The sequence below is a fragment of the Pipra filicauda genome, unplaced genomic scaffold (genome assembly GCF_003945595.2).
Source record: "Pipra filicauda isolate LSUMZ 115617 unplaced genomic scaffold, ASM394559v2 scaffold294_size920599_pilon, whole genome shotgun sequence".
Lineage (NCBI taxonomy): Eukaryota > Metazoa > Chordata > Aves > Passeriformes > Pipridae > Pipra > Pipra filicauda.
Window position 1 is genome coordinate 673935 of NW_024104414.1, and position 21749 is coordinate 695683.

General features: G+C 42.5%; 2 protein-coding genes across 6 annotated transcripts in view; both read left to right on the forward strand.

The window, feature by feature from the left end:
- The first annotated feature begins 252 nt into the window (after positions 1-252).
- Positions 253-20549, forward strand: HAUS8 (HAUS augmin like complex subunit 8). 2 transcript variants are annotated; one of them, XM_039383005.1, is made up of 11 exons: positions 253-397; positions 678-733; positions 991-1087; positions 2038-2148; positions 2667-2749; positions 3357-3428; positions 3913-4071; positions 4672-4813; positions 5900-6041; positions 6778-6922; positions 20489-20549. In XM_039383005.1, the coding sequence occupies exons 1-10, from the start codon at positions 328-330 to the stop codon at positions 6896-6898; spliced, it is 1053 nt and encodes a 350-aa protein (XP_039238939.1). In that variant the 5' UTR covers positions 253-327; the 3' UTR covers positions 6899-6922; positions 20489-20549. The 2 variants fall into 2 exon arrangements, with proteins under 2 accessions (XP_039238939.1, XP_027571233.1); XM_027715432.2 differs by lacking the exon at positions 20489-20549 and adding an exon at positions 14549-17244.
- Positions 15669-21749, forward strand: part of CPAMD8 (C3 and PZP like alpha-2-macroglobulin domain containing 8) — a 53400-nt gene continuing 47319 nt past the window's right edge. For 2 of the 4 annotated variants that reach the window (XM_027715429.2, XM_027715430.2), the window contains exons 1-2: positions 18181-18297; positions 20489-20640. In XM_027715429.2, the coding sequence (XP_027571230.1) occupies positions 18224-18297; positions 20489-20640 (226 nt within the window). In that variant the 5' untranslated portion in view covers positions 18181-18223. Of the gene's footprint in view, positions 15727-18180; positions 18298-19362; positions 19918-20488; positions 20641-21749 lie in introns of those variants that run through there. The other 2 variants (XM_039383003.1, XM_039383004.1) reach the window with 2 other exon arrangements.

The following is a 21749-nucleotide window of genomic DNA, read 5'->3' on the forward strand; positions in this document are numbered from 1 at the left end:
TCCTGAGGAGCCCAGAACTGGGTTCCACCAGCTGACGTTGCAGAGAGCGGCCACCAAAGGCCTGAGGGGAAAAAAGGGTTTCGGGCCCAGCCAGGAACTGCCAGACCCTCATTTAACCCGGAGGGCAGCAGTCGCCGGGTGCGACCCCTCAGGCTGCGGTGGCTCGTTTCAGCCCTCCGCGCCGCCGGGGGGCGCTCTGCCGCCGCCGCCCAGGGCGGTGCTGCGCGGGCGCGTTGGTTCAAACGCGATGGCGGCTGAGGCGTCTCAGGGCTGAGGGGGAGGGACCTCCGCCCGGCCCCTTCGCTCTCCCGCTACTGCCTTGGCAGGATGTCTGCGCACAGGAGAGACCCCGGCACCGCGGCGGCGGGCGGACAAGCGCCTGTAGCTAAGCGGAAAGGTAGGCGTGTGAGGTGAGGGGGGATCCGAGCTGGCTGAGGGCGGGAGCCCGGTACGGCTGAGGGGGGAACCTCGGCTCGACTGAAGGGGTTGATCCAAGCTGGCTGAGGAGGGGGATTCGAGCCATTCGAGGGGGTTGATCCAACCCCCTTGAGGGCGAGGGATCCGAGCCGGCTGAGGGGAGAGCCCTGTACGGCTGAGGGGGGAGATCCGAGCCGGCTGAGGGGTGAGGAGCATCCGACCTGTCGGGCCCAGCTGAGCCGTCTTTGCCCCTTTTCCAGGAGGAAGAACGGTGCAGTCTCGTTACCTGCAGTACGACAAGAAGAACACCGAGAAGGTACCTGGACTACCGCTCAGCAAAGGGTAGAAATGGTGTGAGAGGCGGCTCGGACATAGGGCAGCGAGACCTGGGCAAAAAACCCGGCTCTGCTGGGGTTGTGAGGGAGCTCTGTGTGTTACCAGGTGGGAGCTTGGGGCTGCACTCAAGTGACTTGCAAGGTGCCCTGGGATTGAGGCTGTTTGTTGTCAGCATTCGAGTTGGAGATAAGGTACATTGCTGATTATGTTCTGTCTTACCTGTGTGTTCATTTGCAGGGTGCTTCAGCAAGTTCCTCTTCATTGTGTGCTGCCCCACCATCTTCTGCAGCTAAACCAAAATCAGTTCTTTCTCAGAAACATGAAACTTCTGTTGGTAGGTTTTACCGGTATTTCAAAGCTATTCTTTCTTTTTTCCAACCTCTGAAACTCTTAACAGCTCTAAGATGGTGATATTTTTTATTACTTGCATCTCTGCCAGTCATTATTTGTATAAAAATGGGAACTGAGAATCTTGATGTGGGATTAAGAGATGTGAACTCAGGTGCTGGATCTAGAATTGAATGCTTGGGCTGCCTGAAAGCATCTTTCCTGCCTTATGCAGAAGGTTTTGAACTGTTCTTCTCCTATGCCCTCACCTGTACTCTGCCTTTTTTTTTTATTTAATCTTTTTATTAAACCCAATGTAAATGCCTGAAGAATCCCTGTCTGCAAAACAGTCCATTTTTATTTCTTTTGTAAGAATTGCAAAATAATTCTCTGGTAAGGCCTTGACTTGAAAATCGTGAGGAAATCGGGACATCTGAATTGAGAAAGGTTGCTCCTGTTCAACATTCTCTAGCCAGTCTTTCTCGCCACGTGTTAGTTCCTTGGTTATTCCCAACCATTCTTGTCTGTCGTTACCCACAGTCCTTGGTTGGCTCCCAGGTGTTTGGGACATACACATTAGTGTATTATCTTCTGGGAATTGAGAGCTTGGAGGGTCTTACTTTGGGCTTTAGTCATAGCAGTTTTTCATCCTGGCTGCAATTCCATTGGTAACTTTCTTTGAAGGTTCAAGAAAAATAAGTTTCCAAGGCTTTTAAAAAGCAGGTGTTCATTAGAGAGCGCTGTTTCCTGAGAACAGTGTTTCTGATCAGCTCAAGAGGAGCTTAGTCCAGTTTGTCAAGGCTGAGCCTTAAGCAGCATTTCTCAGATCATGGTGTGGCCTGAGACGAGGGGGATTGTGACTAAAATCAGCTTCTCTGTGCCTCTACAACATGCAGTTGTGAATTTGTGCAGAACCTGTTCACATTCTTTTAGTTTGATAACAGCTTCTTTTCACAGGTGTTGGCCATAGCTTAAGTCAGAGTATCTTTGAGAATGGTGACTTGCAGTCCACCTTATTAGATGAAGAAAAAATTAAAAGACCGGACCTTGATCTCTCAGCTATTAATGGTACATTTCCATTTATACTTGATTTCTGGTTTTATTATTTTTTAATGTATGTGCTGAAACATGGTGATAAGAAATCACTGTATTCTTGTATACTCACAAAAGGATTTTGTTAAATGAAGTGAATGTTGTTTCTGGTGTCCTTAAGCAGAGCTACTAAGACTTTTAAGGTTTAAATTAACCTCTCAATTTGTAATATCTTTTGGGTGCCCTGTTGGTTTTGTTGAAGATAAAAAATTAAAGTACTCTCAAGTCTTTATTCCTGTAACAGGTGGGTGTTGGACTGTCAGCTCTTCTGAAAAGTAGATCCCATCTGTCTGTAACTGTCACTTAAAGCTAAATGCTCACATGATCCACATCTGCTCATGAGTATATCAGAGCCAGACATAGAGCACAAGTCTTCTTTACCGGTGCACATAATAATTTTGAAATTATCTCTGCCTTTAAAGAACCTGATGGTATGTTGATCCACCCTGTAGACCTTGGTAGAAGAGAGCACTGACTTTTTTGTTGTGATACAGATAAAACTGTCCACAAGAAGAGTGATTGTTCAGAATCAGCTGAAGAAGGAGATGCATGGACACAGACAGAGAAAACTGGAGCAGTGAGTCTCACTGCTTTCGTTTGTAAGGATATTTATTTCGAAATGTGCAAAATGAAGATTTTCTGTCTCTTTAATCTGGATTACAACCGAGGTCCTGGGATGATCTAAACCCTCCTGACAGAAGTCAGTTCTACTGGTGGCAATGTGTGGTTTGTTTATCAGATCTCTGAACACTGACCAGAACTTTGCTTCTCTCTGGTAAAGAATCTGTTCTAGTTATAGCATCTCCTCAGGTGGATTCTTTTTGCATTCCTATCCTGTTTAGTTCTATCACCTTATCTTTGAGATTTATCTGCTTAAAGAACTAACATTGATTCAACCTAGTTTGAAGTGCCTTATTTAGAGATCTCATTCAGTGTAGGACTAAAACTTCAAATTCTCTGCCAGTATTATGAAAACGTGCTGAAAATATTATAAAATGTTGTGGAACAAAAAGGTATATTTAATGAACATGAGTTGTTTAAAACCCCAAACTTTTCTGATCAAACTTACTGTTGTTGGTGATGATTCCAGGCACAAATCGGACTATTGGTAATTTATTTGACCACTGAAAAAATTATTGCTTAAATACCAAATTTGATGCAGTATATTCTTTTCTTTTCTGAAGGAAACTGATTCCAGTGATTCAATGACAGAGCTGGAATCTGAGACACTGCTTTTAACTTACTTAAGAATAGAGGTGAGAGTCGGTCAAATATTTGGTGTTTCAGGTAGAACCTGATATTGAGGAATTGTTTAATTTCTTAAATGCTTCCTGATCCATAAAAGTTAGATTTTTGTGACTGTATGTGATTATGGTTGTAAAAGTGTGTTATTTGCTTTGAAAACTCTTAGTGTGAGTTTAGTACCAGTTTATTATCTGGTGCTGGTTCTTAGGAATTGGGGGGATGCAGAAGTTTTGGGAAAACTGTGTGAGTCTGGCTGGAGTTCAAGGTTATAGCAGTGACTTTTTTCCCTCAGTGCTGTATGTGTGTATTTTCCTTTACAAAAAGCAGTAGGGGAAAGAGGATTGAGGGGGGCTTTAATTCTGATGTTCTGTGCTTATTACGTGATGTCTCCTATTCATTAGTTACATCTCTTTGACCTGGTTTACATCTGTTTACTCAGAATATGTTAATTGCTTAGGTGTAGCATTAACTGTGCATATTTTTGGGATGTAATAGACAGGAAAAAATCTTGCCAAGCTGGAGGAAAAAGCAGAAAAAAACTTGATGATGTTGTCTGAAGAAAAGCAGAGACAACAGGAGAAGCTCTTGGAGTTGAAACGTGAAATTCTGCTTAAAGAGAGAGAGCAGAAGCTCAGTGAAGCATTAGACAAACAGGTAGGTTTTAGTACAATTTATACTTCTCTTACATTTAAACAAACTCGTATATGAAGTAGCCCTTTATTCAGAGAATATTTCTCTGCTGGAGCTGAGATGCCAACCCTTAATGAGAAGTGAATATCTTGTGTTCTTTCTTTGTCTGGTTTGTCTGTGTTACCCAACTCTAATTTGGCTGTAAGAAGACAGGTTTCTTATGAATAATTAATGTTCAAAACTGTATTTCTCTTTGCTTTTTAACAAATATGCACTGCAAAAATTAAACAAGGCTTTTGGAGAACACTCTTGTTAAGTACAGTTAAAGTAATCGAAGCATCTGCTATAAAACCTTTTGCCTGCTGTGTTGCTGATACCTCTGAGCTACAGGACCAAAGAAACTGGTATTGACCTGGGCATTTTGAGATGGTAGAGGAAAACATGTTAAACAGCATGATGGGATTATTGTACCACAAATTTCTTGAATTCCTCTGTCAGTGAGCATTTCAGAGTGATATTTGGTTGGAGGTTTTTTAATAAATTATTTTTCTGTATTGAGCAATGTTTTTAATTACAAAGTAGCTGCTTTTGGAGAAGTCTTGGTTCATTGTGTATGTGTTTCAGATTGAAGTGCTGTCTCCTCTCGTTCCTGTCTGTGAACAGTTTCAAAAGCAATATAAAAGCTTTGCAGCTTCCCTGGATACCACTAGACATGAATTACCTATAAAGAACATTCACATAGAAGGAGATAAGCAAGCATATCTTGGTATGAAAACTTGATTTACCAAATTTACTTTCAGAAATAGTGGTTTTATGCTAAAAAAACTTCTTATATTGTTATTGCTACATGTGTCTATGGCTATTGGAGGGATTTTGAGTGCTCTTAGAGCTTATGTGAACACTGGGCTGCAGCATTAGTCACACATTGTGCTGTGTGTAATTCTTATCTCTGTTTAACCACTTCACTGCACTTGAACAGGTTTTTTATCTTGCAGCAGGGAAGAGATTAATTTTCTAAGCTGGGTCATTAATTTTCTAAGTCTTCATATACACCTTCTTTAGCGAATTTCTGTATATTTTAACTGTATTCATGACATTACTCCTCATTTCTTGTCCCTACTGTGTAAATAAGGAATACGTAGGAATAAATAAGTAAGGAAGGAAAATGTTAATGAGGAAAATGTAGGAATACTGTGATCTCTTCCTTTTTCTGTGTTTGAGGGATACACTCACCTGGGTAGACTTGCTCATGTTTCTTGTAGAACTGGAGCTTAAATATTATTGTGTTGTGTTGAATCAGAATGTTCAATAAATCGGTACATGTGTTTTGTATTGAAGTCTGGACAAAAAGTTACATTTTTAAACTACTGGTCTGCAAGAAAAAATTTACAATAATCTTGCACTTAGAAACAAATGGAAACATTTATTAAAGACCTTAGAATTCTTGTAAGAAGACTTGAAATAAATAGGTTTATGTTCCTTTTTGGTTTATGAACGCTGAAGGAAATGACTGGATAAATTTCTTGGGGGGCTACATGCCAAGAGCAATACATGTAACTGGCCAGGGAATTTTGGATGTTTAAAACTTGTTTTTTCTCTCGCATTTGTCTTATAAAAATCTTTTGCATACTCTAAAATTGCTAATCAACCTCTCATTCAATAGCCCGTTGCTAGTGCTTGTCACAATAATGAAAAATAATTTGGCTTTCACAGTTTCACAGTGTATTTGTGAAAGCTGAACAAACAGTAGTTTTTCATTATCTAGTTCACTTGCCGTTACTCCAGCTGCTGATATCCTGTATTAATTGGTGGCACTGCATTTTTAATAATACCTTTAACATCTCACTTGTAGGTGAACTGGGAAAGCAATTAAAGATCACACGGGAGCTTCTGACAGAAATTATGCCAAGCCACTCAGAAGACTGTGCAAAAGCACTTACTGCACTGAAAGAGCTTAAAGAAGTGTCTCAGAAACTGGATGAAGAGCTTCAAAGGTAATTACAAAAGTTGGGTGGAAGACTTGTTGACTAAATATTCCAAGGAAAATCTATCAACCTTGCCAGAATATATCCAGAACATAGAATGGAGGAGGATTAACTGAGGGTTTGGTAGCAGTAAGTTTAATTCTCTTTATAGCAGCCCATCTGCATTTCTGTCCCTGCCCTACCTACAGTCAAAGTAGGATGGTTGGCTTTGTTTTTGTTTGTGCGTGCCAAGTGAACTACTTTAGTGTGCTATTCTCTGCCGCTTTAGGTGAGAATTTCAGTGAGCAAGAACAGACCTGGTAAGTGCAAATATGTAGGAGTGGAGAACTCTGGGAGACAGAGAAGTGAACTGGAAACAATGTCTTAAATAACAACCCTGCAAATGTATCATCCTTTAGGAGCATAGAATAGTTTTTTTTTTTCCTCAAGTATTGTATCAACAAATACAAAGTACCACTGGGAAAGTGAAGAAGAGCTAAAGCATGACATGTTCAAGAATATTTCATTCATTGCCCCGGAAGAGATTACAACTCAAGTCATTGAAGCTACTCGTCTCCCCCACCTGCCAACTGCCCCTGTATTCTCCAGATTCTTGTCTTAGGGAAGAAAATTCACATTTTACTTTTTTTTTTATTCTGGTGGGGCCACAGTAGGAGAAGGACACCAATGTCCAGGTGTGTAGTCTTTGGGCTAAAGCAGAAGTCACTGTCCTTTGGAGTCACTGATTCAGTTTCATGTGTTCCAGGAGCTTCAGAGAAGTGCAGAACCTGTCGTTTGAAGTCAGTAAAGAAGTTTCTCTGCATAACCAAAGTGCATGTGAAGAGAAGCACGGGCTAGATGTTGTGAAACGCTGGTATTTCAACTAAGTTTCTGTATAGTTTTACTGCTGGGTAGGTACTAACTCAGTGCCATTGGACATGCTATCCTTTTGCTTCTTGTATGAACATACAACTTGCCCAGTTTTTCAGTTATATGAGGATGTGAAACCAGCAGCACTGATACAGAAAATGGAGTGTTGTTCTGCCTGCTGTCCCATCAGGACACATCACAGCTCTCTTTTAACATGAATTTCTGTGACAGCTGTTTCATCACTTTCTGCCTTGACGATACTGAAAAGTAAATAATAAGAAATAATAAGTAAATAATATTCCTGGTGTTGCCTAAAGGACTGCGGAGAAAAAGACTCCAGGCCAATTTATTGTATAAGATAAGATAAAGAGAGCAGGTCCTTTAACCTCAGGCCTAAGGCCCAGGGAATACATACCTCGCACGCCCCCTCAGGCAGTCGTTCTATGATTTTATAATAAGGTCCATCCAATCCCGGTTCTGTCCAACCCTGGTTCTGCCCCATTCTGCCCCTGACACACCCGTTTGGGAATTGGGTCTGGGGGTGTTTGGGACCCCTTCTTCCTCATCTTCATCTTCTTCAAAGCACATAGAGTCCTTGGAGTTCCTCCAAGGTTCTGGGCTTGAAGGTCGCTGTGTCCATGTGATATCTTCTGGTCCAGGCCTTAGGGTGTTTTTCTACAATTCTACCTTGAAAAGACGACTAAACATGCTAATGAAATTTTAGAGGGATTGATATGAAATGGGATAGTAGGGTTGGGTATGTGTAAACATTATGCTACAGAGTAAGGGATATCATCATGGCCAGTCTTCGCGAATGAAGATTTGGGAAAGGTCTTTACCCTTCGAGCCTGTGTAGTGGATTTTTTAGGTGAGACACCGTGTGTGCTGAACTGAGCCCACCCTTTAATCCTAAGGTTCGTCTGCTGGGGCCAAGCGAGCTCGGACGGTGGCAGCGAGGTCCTCAGGACGTAGGTTTGTTTAGAGTGACCTTCTCTTAGATGGATGGCCTTACAGGGCTGATGAGCTCCATCTGCCCGGGGGAGTCCCCTGACCGGGAATCGAACCTGGGCTGCGGCAGTGAGAGCGCTGCATCCTAACCACTAGACCACCAAGGGGCCCCCGTAGGGATATAATACAGCTACATTAAAATCTATGTTCACTACACATCTACTTCTAAAATCTATAAAAGTTTAAAAATCAGAAAAAAAAAGCTCTGAGGCATCAGTCCCCCCTTTAGAGATGGATAAAACTCAATCTTGTCCAATCTCTACCACTTATACCTATCATTATACCAGAGAGATGGCCAACATCTACAACATCGGTTCATGCAATGAGCTATTATACAAACACTAATTATGCATATCACTAATCTAAACAGTTGTTTTATCTAGGTCCAATTCGGTAACCATGAAGTAAGTTTGTGGAGAATGTCTCCAAAACCCAGTGAGACATCCTCAGGAATTGCCCAATGTAGAATTTAAACTTGTTGTCAAATTTCAGCTGAATCCATAGTGCAAATCCAGCACTCACTTTCATGAAGGATATTGGATCCATTTTTGCTAAAGCCACATGTAAATTTTGGTTCTAAACCTGAGTCATAGTTACCAACTGTACAGATAACATATACAGAAGAAACAGTCTAGGCCACATGCTCTTCATCGGTGTCAGGCTCTGGTTTGCTAGTAGTTCCAGGAACTGAAGCTTTCTTAACTCTGGAGTAATGAAACCAGGGTCCTTTGCCAGCAACTTGGACTGCAGCGAGGGAAGTCAGCAGGACTCGGAATGGTCCTCTCCACTTGGCTTGCAGTGGGTCACTGTCCCAGCATTTAACGTAGACCCAGTTTCCAGGCTGGAATTGATGGGCAGGGGTGTCCAATCCTATGGGTCTGGATAACTTAATGAATCTCTGCACTTTCTGTAAAGTAGCACCTAGAACCATTAAATACTTTTGTAGACCAACTTTCCCCCTCATGTAAATGTCCCCTGGAATATGTGGAGCTTGGTATGGTCTCCCATATAATATTTCATAAGGACTTATGTTGTTTCTCCGCTGTGGTTGTATGCGAATTCTCAACAGAGCTAGAGGTAAAGCCTGAACCCATGACATGGATGTTTCCTGACAAATTTTACCAATTTGCATTTTAAGAGTACCATTCATACGTTCTACTTCGCCGCTTGCCTGAGGTCTGTAGGGAGTATGCAGGTCCCAGGCAATTCCCAGGACGCGACAAACCTCCTTCACTACTGTTGCAATAAAACGTGTCCCTCTATCTGATGACATTCCTAGAGGAACCCCAAACCTTGGAATTATATGGTTGAGCAAAACTTTTACCACTTCCCTTGCTGTGTTAGTGTGACAGGGGTAAGCTTCAGGCCATCGTGTCAACCAGTACTAGTATGTACTTGTATCCCTCCCTGGGTGGTAACTCAGCAAAATCTATTTACCAATAATCTCCGGGAAGGTCCCTGGCCTTTGTTACCCCTGGCACCGCTCTCTTGCTTGTATCAGGATTATTTTGCCTGCAGATTTCACATTTACTTACAATGGATTGCACGACTTTGGTCATACCTGTCCCTATTACTGCCTTCTTCAAATGTTTTAGAAGGCTTTCTGTTCCCCAATGGGTAGCCTCCTGTTCCCGCAGAGCTATCTCCCTAAGGAGTTGGGGTGTGATTACAACGTGTCCTGTAGGTGTAACAGCCTGTCCACTTTCTTTCATTTCAGCGTTAAGGGTCTTAATTAACTGGTGGTCTTTCTCATCATATTTTGGGGTGAACCCTGTCAGATCGATTTCCTTCTGTGGTATTACTGCTAGGATACCTTTTTCTGCAGCCCCATTTGCCGCCTGGTTGGCAAAATGATTTCCTAATTCGGGAGTTGTTTTCCCCTTCTGATGAGCTCTGCAATGCGTGATAGACACTTCCTCAGGCTTCCACATACTCTGTAGGAGTGCATGGATTTGGTCTGCATGTTTGATCCCACTGCCTTGGGCCATTAGTAGCTCTCTCTCTTTCCAGATGGCTCCATGGGCACGTACAACACTGAATGCATATTTAGAATCAGTCCATGTATTTACCTTCTTTCCTTCGCTCAGTTCGAGAGCTCTTGTCAATGCAATCAGTTCCGCCTTTTGGGGTGATACATCCGCTGGCAAGGTCTTTGCCCCGACTACTTCGTCCTTGGTTGTCACTGCATGCCCTGTCATTTGCTTTCCATCCCTCATGAAACTGCTTCCGTCTGTGTACAGTTCCCAGTTTGGGTTTTCCAGAGGCGTGTACTTCAGGTCTGGTCTGCTGGAAAAGGCCTCCTCAATGGTCTGCAAACAGTCATGCTCAGGCACACTGTCAGTCAATGTTGAGGACAGAAACATAGGAGGATTTACAATAGATGTTGTTTTCAGGGTAACATCATCCTGTTCCAACAACTCAGCTTGGTATGTAAGCATTCTGCTGGGGGACAGCCAGTGGACCCCCTTTTCCTCAAGCACAGCTTGGACTGCATGGGGTACATACATGACCATGTGCTGCCCAAGGGTGAGTTTTTGGGCCTCCTGGATCAGGATAACAGTTGCTGCTACAGCTCTCAAACACCCCAGCCACCCTTGGCTAACACTGTCTCGCTGTTTGGAGAAGTAAGCCATAGCCCTTTGCTGGTTTCTCAGGGTCTGTGACAGTACCCCCAGAGCAACATTCAGTTGCTCATATGTGAACAGTTCAAAAGGCTTAGTTAGGTCTGGTAGTCCCAATGCTCTTTAAGGACTTTAATTCTTTTTAATAATAAAGAATATTTTCCACTGCTGTATCATGCTTGAATATCTTCACTGATTTCCTACAGAAGCTTTTGTTTCCAGCTGGGCTGATACTACAGAGTCCAGCAATGGACTTGTACACACTGAGTGGTCCCAGTGGTGAGCCATGAGCACCTGAAGTGCTCAGGCCAAAGGATTGGGAATGTGGAGGGAAACCACAAGCCTAATGACTGAGAAAGTGCTGGAGAGCAGGTGTGCTGGGCTATGAACATACATGCCAGATCTGGCATGCTTTCCTTTTTTGTACTTGGAATGCATTTTTCTCTGGAAGACATGCTGTATCTTGTTTTTTATAAGCTATGGAACGTCTTTCTGTGATGGTTTTTCAAAGCCTTTGCTTTGTGTTGTGTTCAGAGGGGTATGTTTCTGGCTTAACCTGTGCCTATAAGGCCTTTTAGCCTCAAAAAAATTCTTGGAGCATTCTCCTTGCACTCCTTCAAGTGCTGTTCAGGCTTTCTACCTGTGTCACTAACGGTCTAACTAGATTCTTGTCCCCTTTTATTAAAAATTAGGAGTAAATTAAGTAACTGGATCAGTAGAATGCTGTGCACTGGATGAGAAGCCAGTGTATAACAACTGTTCAGACCCAACTTGTATGTAATGGCAGTGTCATTTTTTTAGCTGCAACTTACCCATAAGCCAGTTTTATTGTAGGAACATATTAGATGATCTGCACCTAGTAGTTCACCTTTGTGTGCTACCATTCAGCACAAAAATAAAATAAAAGTGAGTTGTAAGTGTTGCAGGTAGATGGATCATGCTCTGGGTCAGGAGCATGAGCTGCATCCATGAATTTGGCCACTGGGTGGGGAACTTTGCCCAGCAATCATAGCTTAGCTGCAAATAAGTAGGGTAGTTAGTTTTGGTGGATAGAGATGTGGGTAGAAAGGCTCCAATGTGATGAAAGTGTTTTTTCCTAGGGTTGGATTATTGCTTAGGCTGTGCGTCCTCACACCTTTAACCTTCTTATGATCAGTGTGTCATTCTGAGACTCTGAAAGTCATGAAGTGATGTCTTAAACATGAAGGAGATGAAATTAAAATCAATACTGTAATGTCTTGATAATAATGTCTCTGAACAGACATACCGAAATGTCTTTCCTAGGATTTCTTGATTGTACACCTCATTGCTGTTCTAAAAATATATTTTTCTTTAAGAAATACTTTTAAATTAAACCCATCCTCTTCAGTCAAATGATTTTCTACCACTGATATACTATTGTGTGTGTATCTATACACCCAAATGTTACTTGAGCAACAGCCAGCCACGCAAATTTTCCCTCTAAAAAGGAGTGGAATGCTGTTAGTTCTCCCCCAGAGGCAGTGCTTGCTGTGACCACAATTAAAGGCTCTAAATCCTCGGGGCAGTAGTTCATCTCTGCTGCTGCAGGTGGCAGTCGTTATCCTCACACAATTCCAGGGAAAAGGGGAGTCCTGGAGCTGGAGCCAAACTACTTGTCCAGAACAATGCCGTGCCCGGGGATGTGCGCTCATTGTTTCAGAACAACCAGAGGCATTAATTTGAGCATTCTGGCCGTTCTTTGCCTTAAATTGAACACTTGTGTAATTCTTCATACAAATGGTAGAACAAGTGTCAGCCAAAGCAGCTCAGCCTCTCCAGGAAAGGCTTTGAAACTAGTTTGGACTGAGACTTTTCCTTCTTGATTTTTTCTGAATATTCTAAGTGGTTCTGCTTTGGCTCTTTGCAGAAGGGTTTTAGGTTCCTCCACCTTGAAACAGCTACAGAATTGGATGCTGTCATTTAACACTGTACAAACAACAACAAAGAGCTGCAGAATCACTGGAGCAGGAGCTAAACAGATGTGACACCACTTATTTTGTATTTTCCACTTATTTTTTGACAATGTTACATGCTCTAAATCGGTTGGAATCCTAAACAAATTAAGGGCTCTTTTTTATTCAGGTTATCAATCTTTTTCTTTTCCCTCCCCCAGAATTAATAATGTTCTCCCTTCTGTAGCTTGTACCAATGAAGACTTAGTTTTGTTTTGTCTGAACTTGTGCAGTATTTGCTGCCTATTTATTCATCTTTTAGGCAGAAGTTCTTCTTAACCAATTATTAACATTCATGTGTTCTAAAGTGCTTTTGTGGGGGGGAGAAAGGGATCTTAAGATTGTCTAAAAAGAGATTTGCAGCTCTTTTAAGCAGGATTTGCAGTTGCAGATTGCCCTGCCTGGATCCTGGTAGAGCTCTGACCACATTCTCCTGAGTTCCTGGCTGATGTTGCCAGACTCTTTCATTGAGTTCTATGATTTAGATCTTCATTTCTCTGTGTTCTTACTGGACTAAAAAATATTTAAGGGTTATGAGCAGGCTTGAACCAAAAGCCATGACTTTCCATTCTCCAGCTCTGCATTAAATCTCTTAATTTCATGATCTCCAGAACTCCACTGTCAAAGGTACATCACCTTAACTGCTGCATCTCCTGACTTTTATTTTATTTACCACTCCATCTGCAGTTAACATGGTGGGTCCTCAGGGGAAGCCTGATGGACCAGGAGTATAGAGAAGGGCAGGCTCCTGTGCTAAAGGCAATGGAGTTTTCAGTGCAGCTGAGGGATCCAAAGTACCACAGGTTCTCATTTCTGTTTGCTCAGCAGAAAGCTACTGACTAGAAAAACAACTATTTTAACTTGCAGCACATCACATGGGCAGTGATTTCAGAGGAGATGGGACACCAGCTCGGGAGGGCTGAGTCAAGGCATTTTTTGGCTGTAATTCCTGTTCTCTAGGGTCAAGATAAGGCAGGATCCCTCCTGCCTGGGGTGCCCTGGGAGATCCTCGGGGTTCCTGTTCCCCTCCCCCCAGCTCGTTTTTCACACTGCTGCAGAGGGTGCTGGTTCTGTGCTCATCAACAGCACATAAGCAGCTCATGACCCCAGCAGATGTTTCTGCATTTTAGGCTAATGAGAACTTATTGGATTACTGCAGTCTTCCCTGCCTCAGAGTAAATACCACTTTGTTGGAGATCCGGAAATTCATCCTGAATATGATAAACAAACTGCTGACTGGGCTGGGACTGCCAGGACATGAAAAGAGTTCCAGAGCGGCAGAAGATCTAATAGCTCTGAAATGCACCACTGAGCCACACCAATTAATAGCATTTCCAGTGATTAAGTGAACGGTTCCTGCTCAACTCAGGAATGGTTTTGGGTTGTTTCTTCCACTGCATTTGTGTGTGGCCTGCAAAGCAAGCACAAGGTTTGCAGAGGAGTCTCAGCTGCCTCTTATTTTAAAATAATTCTGTGATAATGTGTATGCAAGACCTATTGAGTTTCTTGCTTAAATCTTGAATTTTCTGTATTAGGGAAGCAAACACAACTTGCCTCTTCAGACTTTTCTAATCTTTTTATTTATATAGATAATGTGTATTTGGAGGTGGCCTGTAGGATATCAGAACTTAATTCCACATTTTAGTATCTATTGCATGTGGGAAGTGACTTCACTGTTAATCGGACTATGCACAAACTGTGCCAGTCATATGTTGGGGCTGAGAAGAAAACTGTGAAACTACTTCAAAGGAAACTGGGAAATTATTTCTGACTAAATGTCTCAATGACAGCCACTTCTGATAAGCACAGTGCTCTTCCTTCTAGATGAGTGTCTGCCCCTTTGAATGCTTTCTTAGTACTATTTCCGTCACTTTGTCAGGAATTAAAATGTTTTATTACTGTGAAAGATCAGGCTTTCCTATTCTACAGATGAATAATAACAATTTTTGACAGAGCTATTTAATAATTATGTTCTCAATATCATTATCCTGTTATATGCTACTCAGATTACACTCTAATTTAAAATGTGCTCTTTAATTATCCTTTCCTTATAATTTTGTTCTAGAGATGCCTGTTTTCCTGGAAGGAGGATCAGTCTGGTTTCCACCACTGTGGACTGATGCATTCTCTATTAAGCCTTTACCCTGGGGAGCTTCCAAGAGTGTGGCAAAGCCTGGGACATTTGTTTTGCAGTTATCGGTTTCTGTATTTGCTATCTCTGTTTGGCTGTCCCAGAAACACAAAGGGAGAACTAAACTTGGAGTTAAAGAATGAGTGTGGCTTTTTTACCATGAATATAATACTATAAAAATTAATTAAGGCTTTATTCTTGTCTGGTGCTATGTAATGACTGAGACAAACGATTTTCCATTGGGGAGTGGGGACAAATGATTCTGGAAACTGAGGACTTGTTCTTTATTTCTCGCCCACCTTCTACTGAAATCTAGTGCTTACAGGACTTGACACAAAGCTGAATAAGTAATAGCCTTGGGTTTAGTACAGTATCTTTTCTGTGCACGATTTACATATATACTCTCAAAATCTTTAAATAAGTGAGTATTACCTTTTATAGATCTGATCTGATCATCTATGTGACAGGTTGGTGACAGCAGTTATGCTGAGGCAATGAACAAGGGCTAATTATTAATGGGGTGGTCCTACCACTTGATTCTTTGGAGTAATCTCACTGATTTGAATTTTGCAGTTGGAGGGGGGATCCAAAAGGATTCACAGCACTCAAAAATTAACATTTTTTGTTTGACAAATATCTGTCTGATAATTTTCACATTGCATAGTTTATTTATGAGGTAGATGGGACATCGGGGCGATAATTTCTTCTGTAGAGAAGTGACAAGATTGTACAAGGGGTCAGGATGTAAATTAGATCTAGTCAGAACCCATATAGGTGTATTCGCACCTTCTTCTCTTAACTGCTGTCCCTCCCTCACCTTTCTGACACCAGTATGGCCCCACATGTTTTCAAGTGCCTGAGATTCCTCAAACTTCATGAGGAGCAGAATTACGCATTCAGTAAACGAGTAAAAATCCTAGCTATGCACAGTGGGTGAATATGACCCATGGATCTGACTGATGAATAGTTTTTTTATACATGAGCAGTTCTTACAGCTTTTAAACTCCTTAACCATTCCCAGATGTGGGTTGCAGGCGGCTGCTGGAATTCCAACACCTGTTGCATCACACTGAATGGGATTCATTTTGGCAAGCACAGAAAATTCCATTTCAGTAAGTAAATAGTTTGAAATTATATCTAAAGCCTCCTTTTATTTTCAGACGAAGCTGATTCCAGCCTTATTTACAGGATTGCACATACTTTCATAATTAGAAGATGGTTTGCTTTAGAGGTTGTAATTGCCTGAGATTTCTTGTACTCAGTAAATGTCAAACAGAAATTCTTCAGTTTAGAAGAAATCTCACCTTTAAAAAAGTTAGTTATTCCAAAGGGCTCTATTCCACATAAGGGGAATTTCTAGCTGTGCTTTTTGAAATGTAGAAATACACATTTGTGTATTATTCTGAAGATGATGGAGCTCCATTTTAGAGCTACACTTTGCTCCATTTATCAATTCATTGCTGAATCCTGTTGCTTCTTTCGAGTCCTTACCCAGAGCTTTCTCAAAGATGAAATGTGGGTGACAGGATGGGTGTTCAGTGGCACTTGGTGATTTTTTTGGTACATATCCTGCAGATCTCAAGTATGAGTCTGTAATGAACCATTTGTGGTTTGCTCTAGAAAAGTATGTGTAGAGATAATTATTTTTTCGAAAGCATGATGATGCTTCAGCCCAAACATACCTGATCTCTGCAGGGCTTCTATCAAAGTCAGTAGTTTGGTTGGTGAGATATTGTACTTTAGTTTGAGGCTGCCATACCATGAGAACAGCAGAGGTGCTTCATTTTCATTTTTTGCCTCCTTTAATATGATGAATATGATGAAGCTGAAAAAGAATTTGGAATTAGCAGGTTTTGCTTTTTCTTTAGTTTGTCTCAAAAACCCCGAACAAACAAACAAACAAAAAACCAAACCCAAAACGTTCCCCCTTTAATGTACTTTCTAATAAGTTCCTTCTCACAGTGCATGGTTTCCTTGGGAAGTGATCCCTGTGGTTCTAGAGTCTAGTCTTGTCTAATTTGTCAAAATGTGTTCATTCTTCTTCTAGATTTGTTCTGCCTCTCCACAAAAATAAGGCAGGGCTGGTTTAGGTTAGATTTAAGTAGGAAAATGTAACCATGTCTAGCAGTGTTATCCACTATTGAAGATAATCTGAATTTATCAAAAACCTACTGAGTTAATGATTTTATTTTAAAGAGAAGACATATTAAAGTAAGTTTCAAATAAGATAAAAATTTAGGCACCATTTATTTATCTCCTGGTTAAGGACCGATCAGCCTCTGAGTCCTGTTGCTGGAATTGTCGGGGAATCCTTGTTCCTTTTGATGACTATGTGCTTTTAGGGAATGGATTGCCTTGCAGAAAATGTGGTAGCTAGGAATGACAGTGCTGAAATATATGGTAGCTGAAATTATTTCAAGATGGAGAAAAATAACAGCAGCTTTAGCAACTTGCTCTTTTTCTTGTCAGAAGCCAGAAGGAAGGGACTTTGGGAAACTCTTGAGCTGACTTGGATACAAATGTGTATTTTTGCTAAATAAAATGCTGGGGTCCATACCTGTTATTTTGAGAAGAAATGAAACTGAGGGTCAAATATTGGAGCCAACCTAGAATAAAAGGTTGTAATTTTTTTCTGTTTTCCTGGTACTTTACCTTAAGCCAGGTGTGTAGTATTTGGGGGAAACATGTTGGGGGAAACAAACTGCCTATATTGAGGGGTTTCATTTATTTCTGGGGCAAGAATTCCGCTCTGTTGGAGCATTTAATCCGTCACTGTTGTGACATTTTTCATCTCGAATCTCTGCTCTTGCTTTGGATTTGCTTTCCCCCGGTTTGTGTGAGCTCTACTCTTAAGCTGCACCTCTTCAGACTGGTGCAGGGAGAGCTCCCTCTCCTGTCCCGAGCCCCTGGAAGCGCTGGCTGGGACAGAGGGATGGAGATGGATAGACTCGGGCCTAGGGATGGAGGAGGATAAAAAAATCCGGTAAAAAAACAGAGTAGCGTCAGTGCTGGCACTGGATTTTGGGTTGGGAAGCAGTTCTTTGGCAGCGCTCAGTGGAGTCCCTCGGCGTGCAGAGGCTCAGTTACCGGGAACACACCGTGCTGGGAGTGCCGGATCGTTGGATCTTTGGTAACCTCGGCTTTCGCGTCTGTGGCACCTCAGGGACTCGGGAGGAAGGCGGAGGAGCCCGGGCGGGTCTCCGGGGGCACTTTGGGCTGGGGAGTAGAGGCGCCGATGCCGCAGCAGCCCCGGGGACAGGCGGGGACACCCGGCCCGACTGCGCTGTCAGCGCTGCCGGAGGTGCGGAGCCGGGCGGGAGCACACCTGGGGCCGTGCGGGGCGGGCCCCGCTGTCAGGAGCGGGCGGGGGAACGGCAGACAAAGAGCAAAAGAGCCGGGGCCGAGCGGGCACCGGGGCCAGGAGGGGGCGGCCCGGGGGCGGGGACGCGGCGGGGGCGGCGGCCAGAGGCACCGGGGAGCCGAGCCGAGCCGAGCCGAGCCAAGCCAAGCCAAGCCAAGCCCGGGCGCGGGCGGCGGAGGCTCGGGCTGCACTCAGCCACGAACAAAAGGCTCCTGGAGCTGCCCGCCCCGAACGGGATTCGCGATACCATGTCTCGCTGCAGCCCCTGGGCGCTACTTTTCGCCCTGGGCAGTCTGAGCGCTGCACAGCCCCGAGACCGGCAGTAAGTACCGGGAGGAGCTCGGGGCAGCATCCCCGGGCAGGGCGGCGGGGCGAGAACCCCTCTGCGAACCCCTCTGCTCGGGGGGAGCTGCATCAGCCTCTTAACAAAGCCCGCGGAGCCCGCCGGAGGGGTTGGAGGCTGCGGCAGCGGCACGTTTGTACTCGCCGGTGCAAAAGTGCACAGCGAAGGGAAAGGGAGGGGAAAAAAAAAAAAAAAAAGAAGGAGAAAGCTCTCTTGCAATACCTGCCTCCAACTGCTCCGGCGAGCGGCTGCAAAGCTTCTATCTGCGAGCAATTATTTAAGGAATCCGGGGTGTTGCGCTGGGGGTGGTTGGAGGTAATGCTGGGCGCTCACGAGGAGCGTGTGAAGATCCTGTGGGGGAGAAAGTGCGGGGAAGTTCTCTGGCTTTCAGCTCGTTCTGCGTGTTTAGGTTAGTTTTGAACCTACAGCTAGTTCTAGTGTGTTTAGGTTAATTTTGATTAAGGTTTGCTTTGTTCTTTATGCCTAGCTTGTTGTAGCCCGTCAGCAACGTGAATAGCTGCATTAACTGAGTGCCATGGAGAACTTATTTTCACTTGCTTACTAGAAAATATTTCGTATCCTGCCAAGTTTTAGTGTAACCTGACAGAGCTGATAGTCAAATGTGCTTAAAGGATCTGCCCTGTCACTGTCAAGTTAACGCTTTGAGTGCAAAGTTAAATATTTAATATTTAAATGCCACTTAAAAAGTGATTTAAATATTTGTGTCAAGGGACTGGTACTTCAGAAGGAGTTGCAGAGATTCAGAACAATATAAGTACATGTGCTTCACATATGGCACTGCAGAGCTGGGCTTATGTGACAGTTTAAATCCTATCATTTCATCCTGAATACAGCTAGTAGTCTTTCTTCCTCTGCAACTAGATCAGCTATCTCTTTCTTACCAAGAATTTGCAGGCTCAGTAGTAACTTTTTATTGTTATTCATTACTGCTCTGATGAACTTTCAAAGCTAGCAGCCAGAAGGTTTTGAATCTGCAAGTACCCCATGCAATTTAACTTGAATGCCACAGAGTTCTGAACTTCCTTTGGGGGTAATGGGATCTCCATGGCAATGAGGCCTGCTGAGAGAGAAATATGGGCTTGGAATTTGATAAAAGATGACTTGGGGGCTGTAAAACACCATCGGCCTCATCCCAAAGTGATAATTAATCATGAGCTAAAGCAACCTGGTTTGGGAGACTGTAGAAAGGCATGGGCTGAGAAACTGGGCTCTAAGAGGCATTTTGGGAATTGCCTCATATTAAAAAAAATCCTTTTTGGTAGAAAAAAACCCCAGAAAGGTGTGTCATGAAGAGAATATAAATGCATAGAAGAGCTCAGAGCCTGTAATGCTTTTAGTTGACAAGTTCCTGGCACAGTGCCATTCTTGGAGGAGTGGTGCAGATTCCATTCACAAATACTCAGGTTGCAGCATCTCTGGGAGGTCGTCTGGGGTGGCTTTAAAACTCTGCATGTGCCTGCTAAAATAATGCCTTTTTGCTGGTGTTTTTATACTTGCAGGTCATACTTGTTTAAATAAAAAAGTGGGAATTTGAGCCTAATCTTGTAACTGCTGCTTCTGTATAAACTGGAAGTTCAGGTGTGTTACATGTGTGTGAGTCTGACGTTTAGAAAGGGCCAAGTATCAGCTCTGAGAACTGTAAAAATGAAACCATGAAAAACGATTGAGGCAAAAATGTTACAAGTATCTAAACTGTTTCAAAACAAAGCATTAGCTGCAAAACTCTATCAGAGGTTCAGGTACCTCCTTATTCCTTCATGGACTTTATGATTTTTTATGATTAACTGGTTGTATGTTTAGTTTGTTGCATATAATATATAATCAGCTCATTGTATCTTTAGTTTGCTAGATATAAATGTATATTATATATATGCAATAAACATTGATATTGAACTCTTTTTATTTAAATCTTAAGGATTTATAAGCCATTTGTAAGCACTTAGGTTTGTTTCTGTGTGCATCCTGTGTTCTTTTATTCATATTAGATACAGGCTTAGACTGCTGGTGGTCACAAACGTGACCATACAGGAACAAATATGTCGCAGAGTAGTTTGTTCTTTTCCTTTTGCTACACATAAAGTGGCTCACAAATGATGATAATGCTCTTATTGCTGAGTCTTGACTGATTACTTCTAATTTTGGTTCTCAGGGGTTATTTGATTGCAGCACCTTCTGTTTTCCGAGCTGGTGTGGAGGAAGCCATAAGTGTGACCATCTTCAACTCTGCCAAGGAGACAACAGTCCAGATCCAGTTAGTGGTCAAAGGAGAAACTGTGTCACGAAGCCACGGAACAGTTCTGGGTAAGGTACTGTGATTCTGAACTTGAGAACTAGTTTGTAAGTTGAGGTGCTGTGGGAGCACAACAATATCTCTTAATTGCTTTAGGTGATAATGGAACTGGAGGCAAACTAATATCTAATTAATTGGCTACTGCTACACCACCTCACTTGATTGTGTCAATGTGTTTTTGATGTATGTGATAACAAACAGGTCAATAATTTTGGAACACCAAAACATACACAGATGTTGATATTCAAAAGTTTTATAGTGAATATCTTTCCTTTTGAAGCCTGAATATTTGTCACTGGGGGGCTATATGAGGAATAAGATAAGTTTATTTTAAAGAAAAACATAAAATCTGCATCATTATCATCATCATTTTCTTTCCTTATTTAAAAATAAGTGCTGGGAATACAGTCTCTCCATCTTCAGGACTGAGTGTGGCTGAGAGAGGTGGTAATATTTCTGCAGTTGGATAAGTCATTAAAATCCAAGGCAGATAGCTCTATCCTGTGAATAAAGACAGTGTTTTGATTACATCCAACTTAATGCTGAGTGAATTTACACTGGTGAAAGTGGAGTCCAGTAGCACTGTTGTACCACTGCTAGGAGTGGTGTGAGCTGTGTGGTCAACAAGGCTCAGGCAATCAGGCTCTTTAACCATCATATATTTTAACCCTTCTGTGTGTTAAAATTGGGAGTTATATACAAGCCATTTCCTTTCTTGGAACAGATTGTTTCTGGTTGTATCCTCCCCTTGTTGTCTTTGAAACTGGCTGACAATTGCAAATTAATTCAAAGGGAGTGATGCTTATACATATGGACAGCGTATGCTCAGGACAACTCTTAGGTATGCCCATATCCAGCAATCAAAATAGATCCTATCAGTGTTTTGAGAACTATTCAAGTCCCAGAAAAGGCCATGTTCCTTTTAACAGCAAAATACTTCTGTAAGCACAGGCTGCTCTGTGGTGAAACCTCAGCCTTGATGGTGCTCTCCAACCATAGAGAATTTTGCAGTTTATCTTGGGCAAAAATTGTGAATAAATGTGGACCAAGTTTATTTTGGAGAACTCTGCTTGGTCCAATTTGCTCACCCTGCAGGTTGTTTTACAGAGCAGGAAAATTA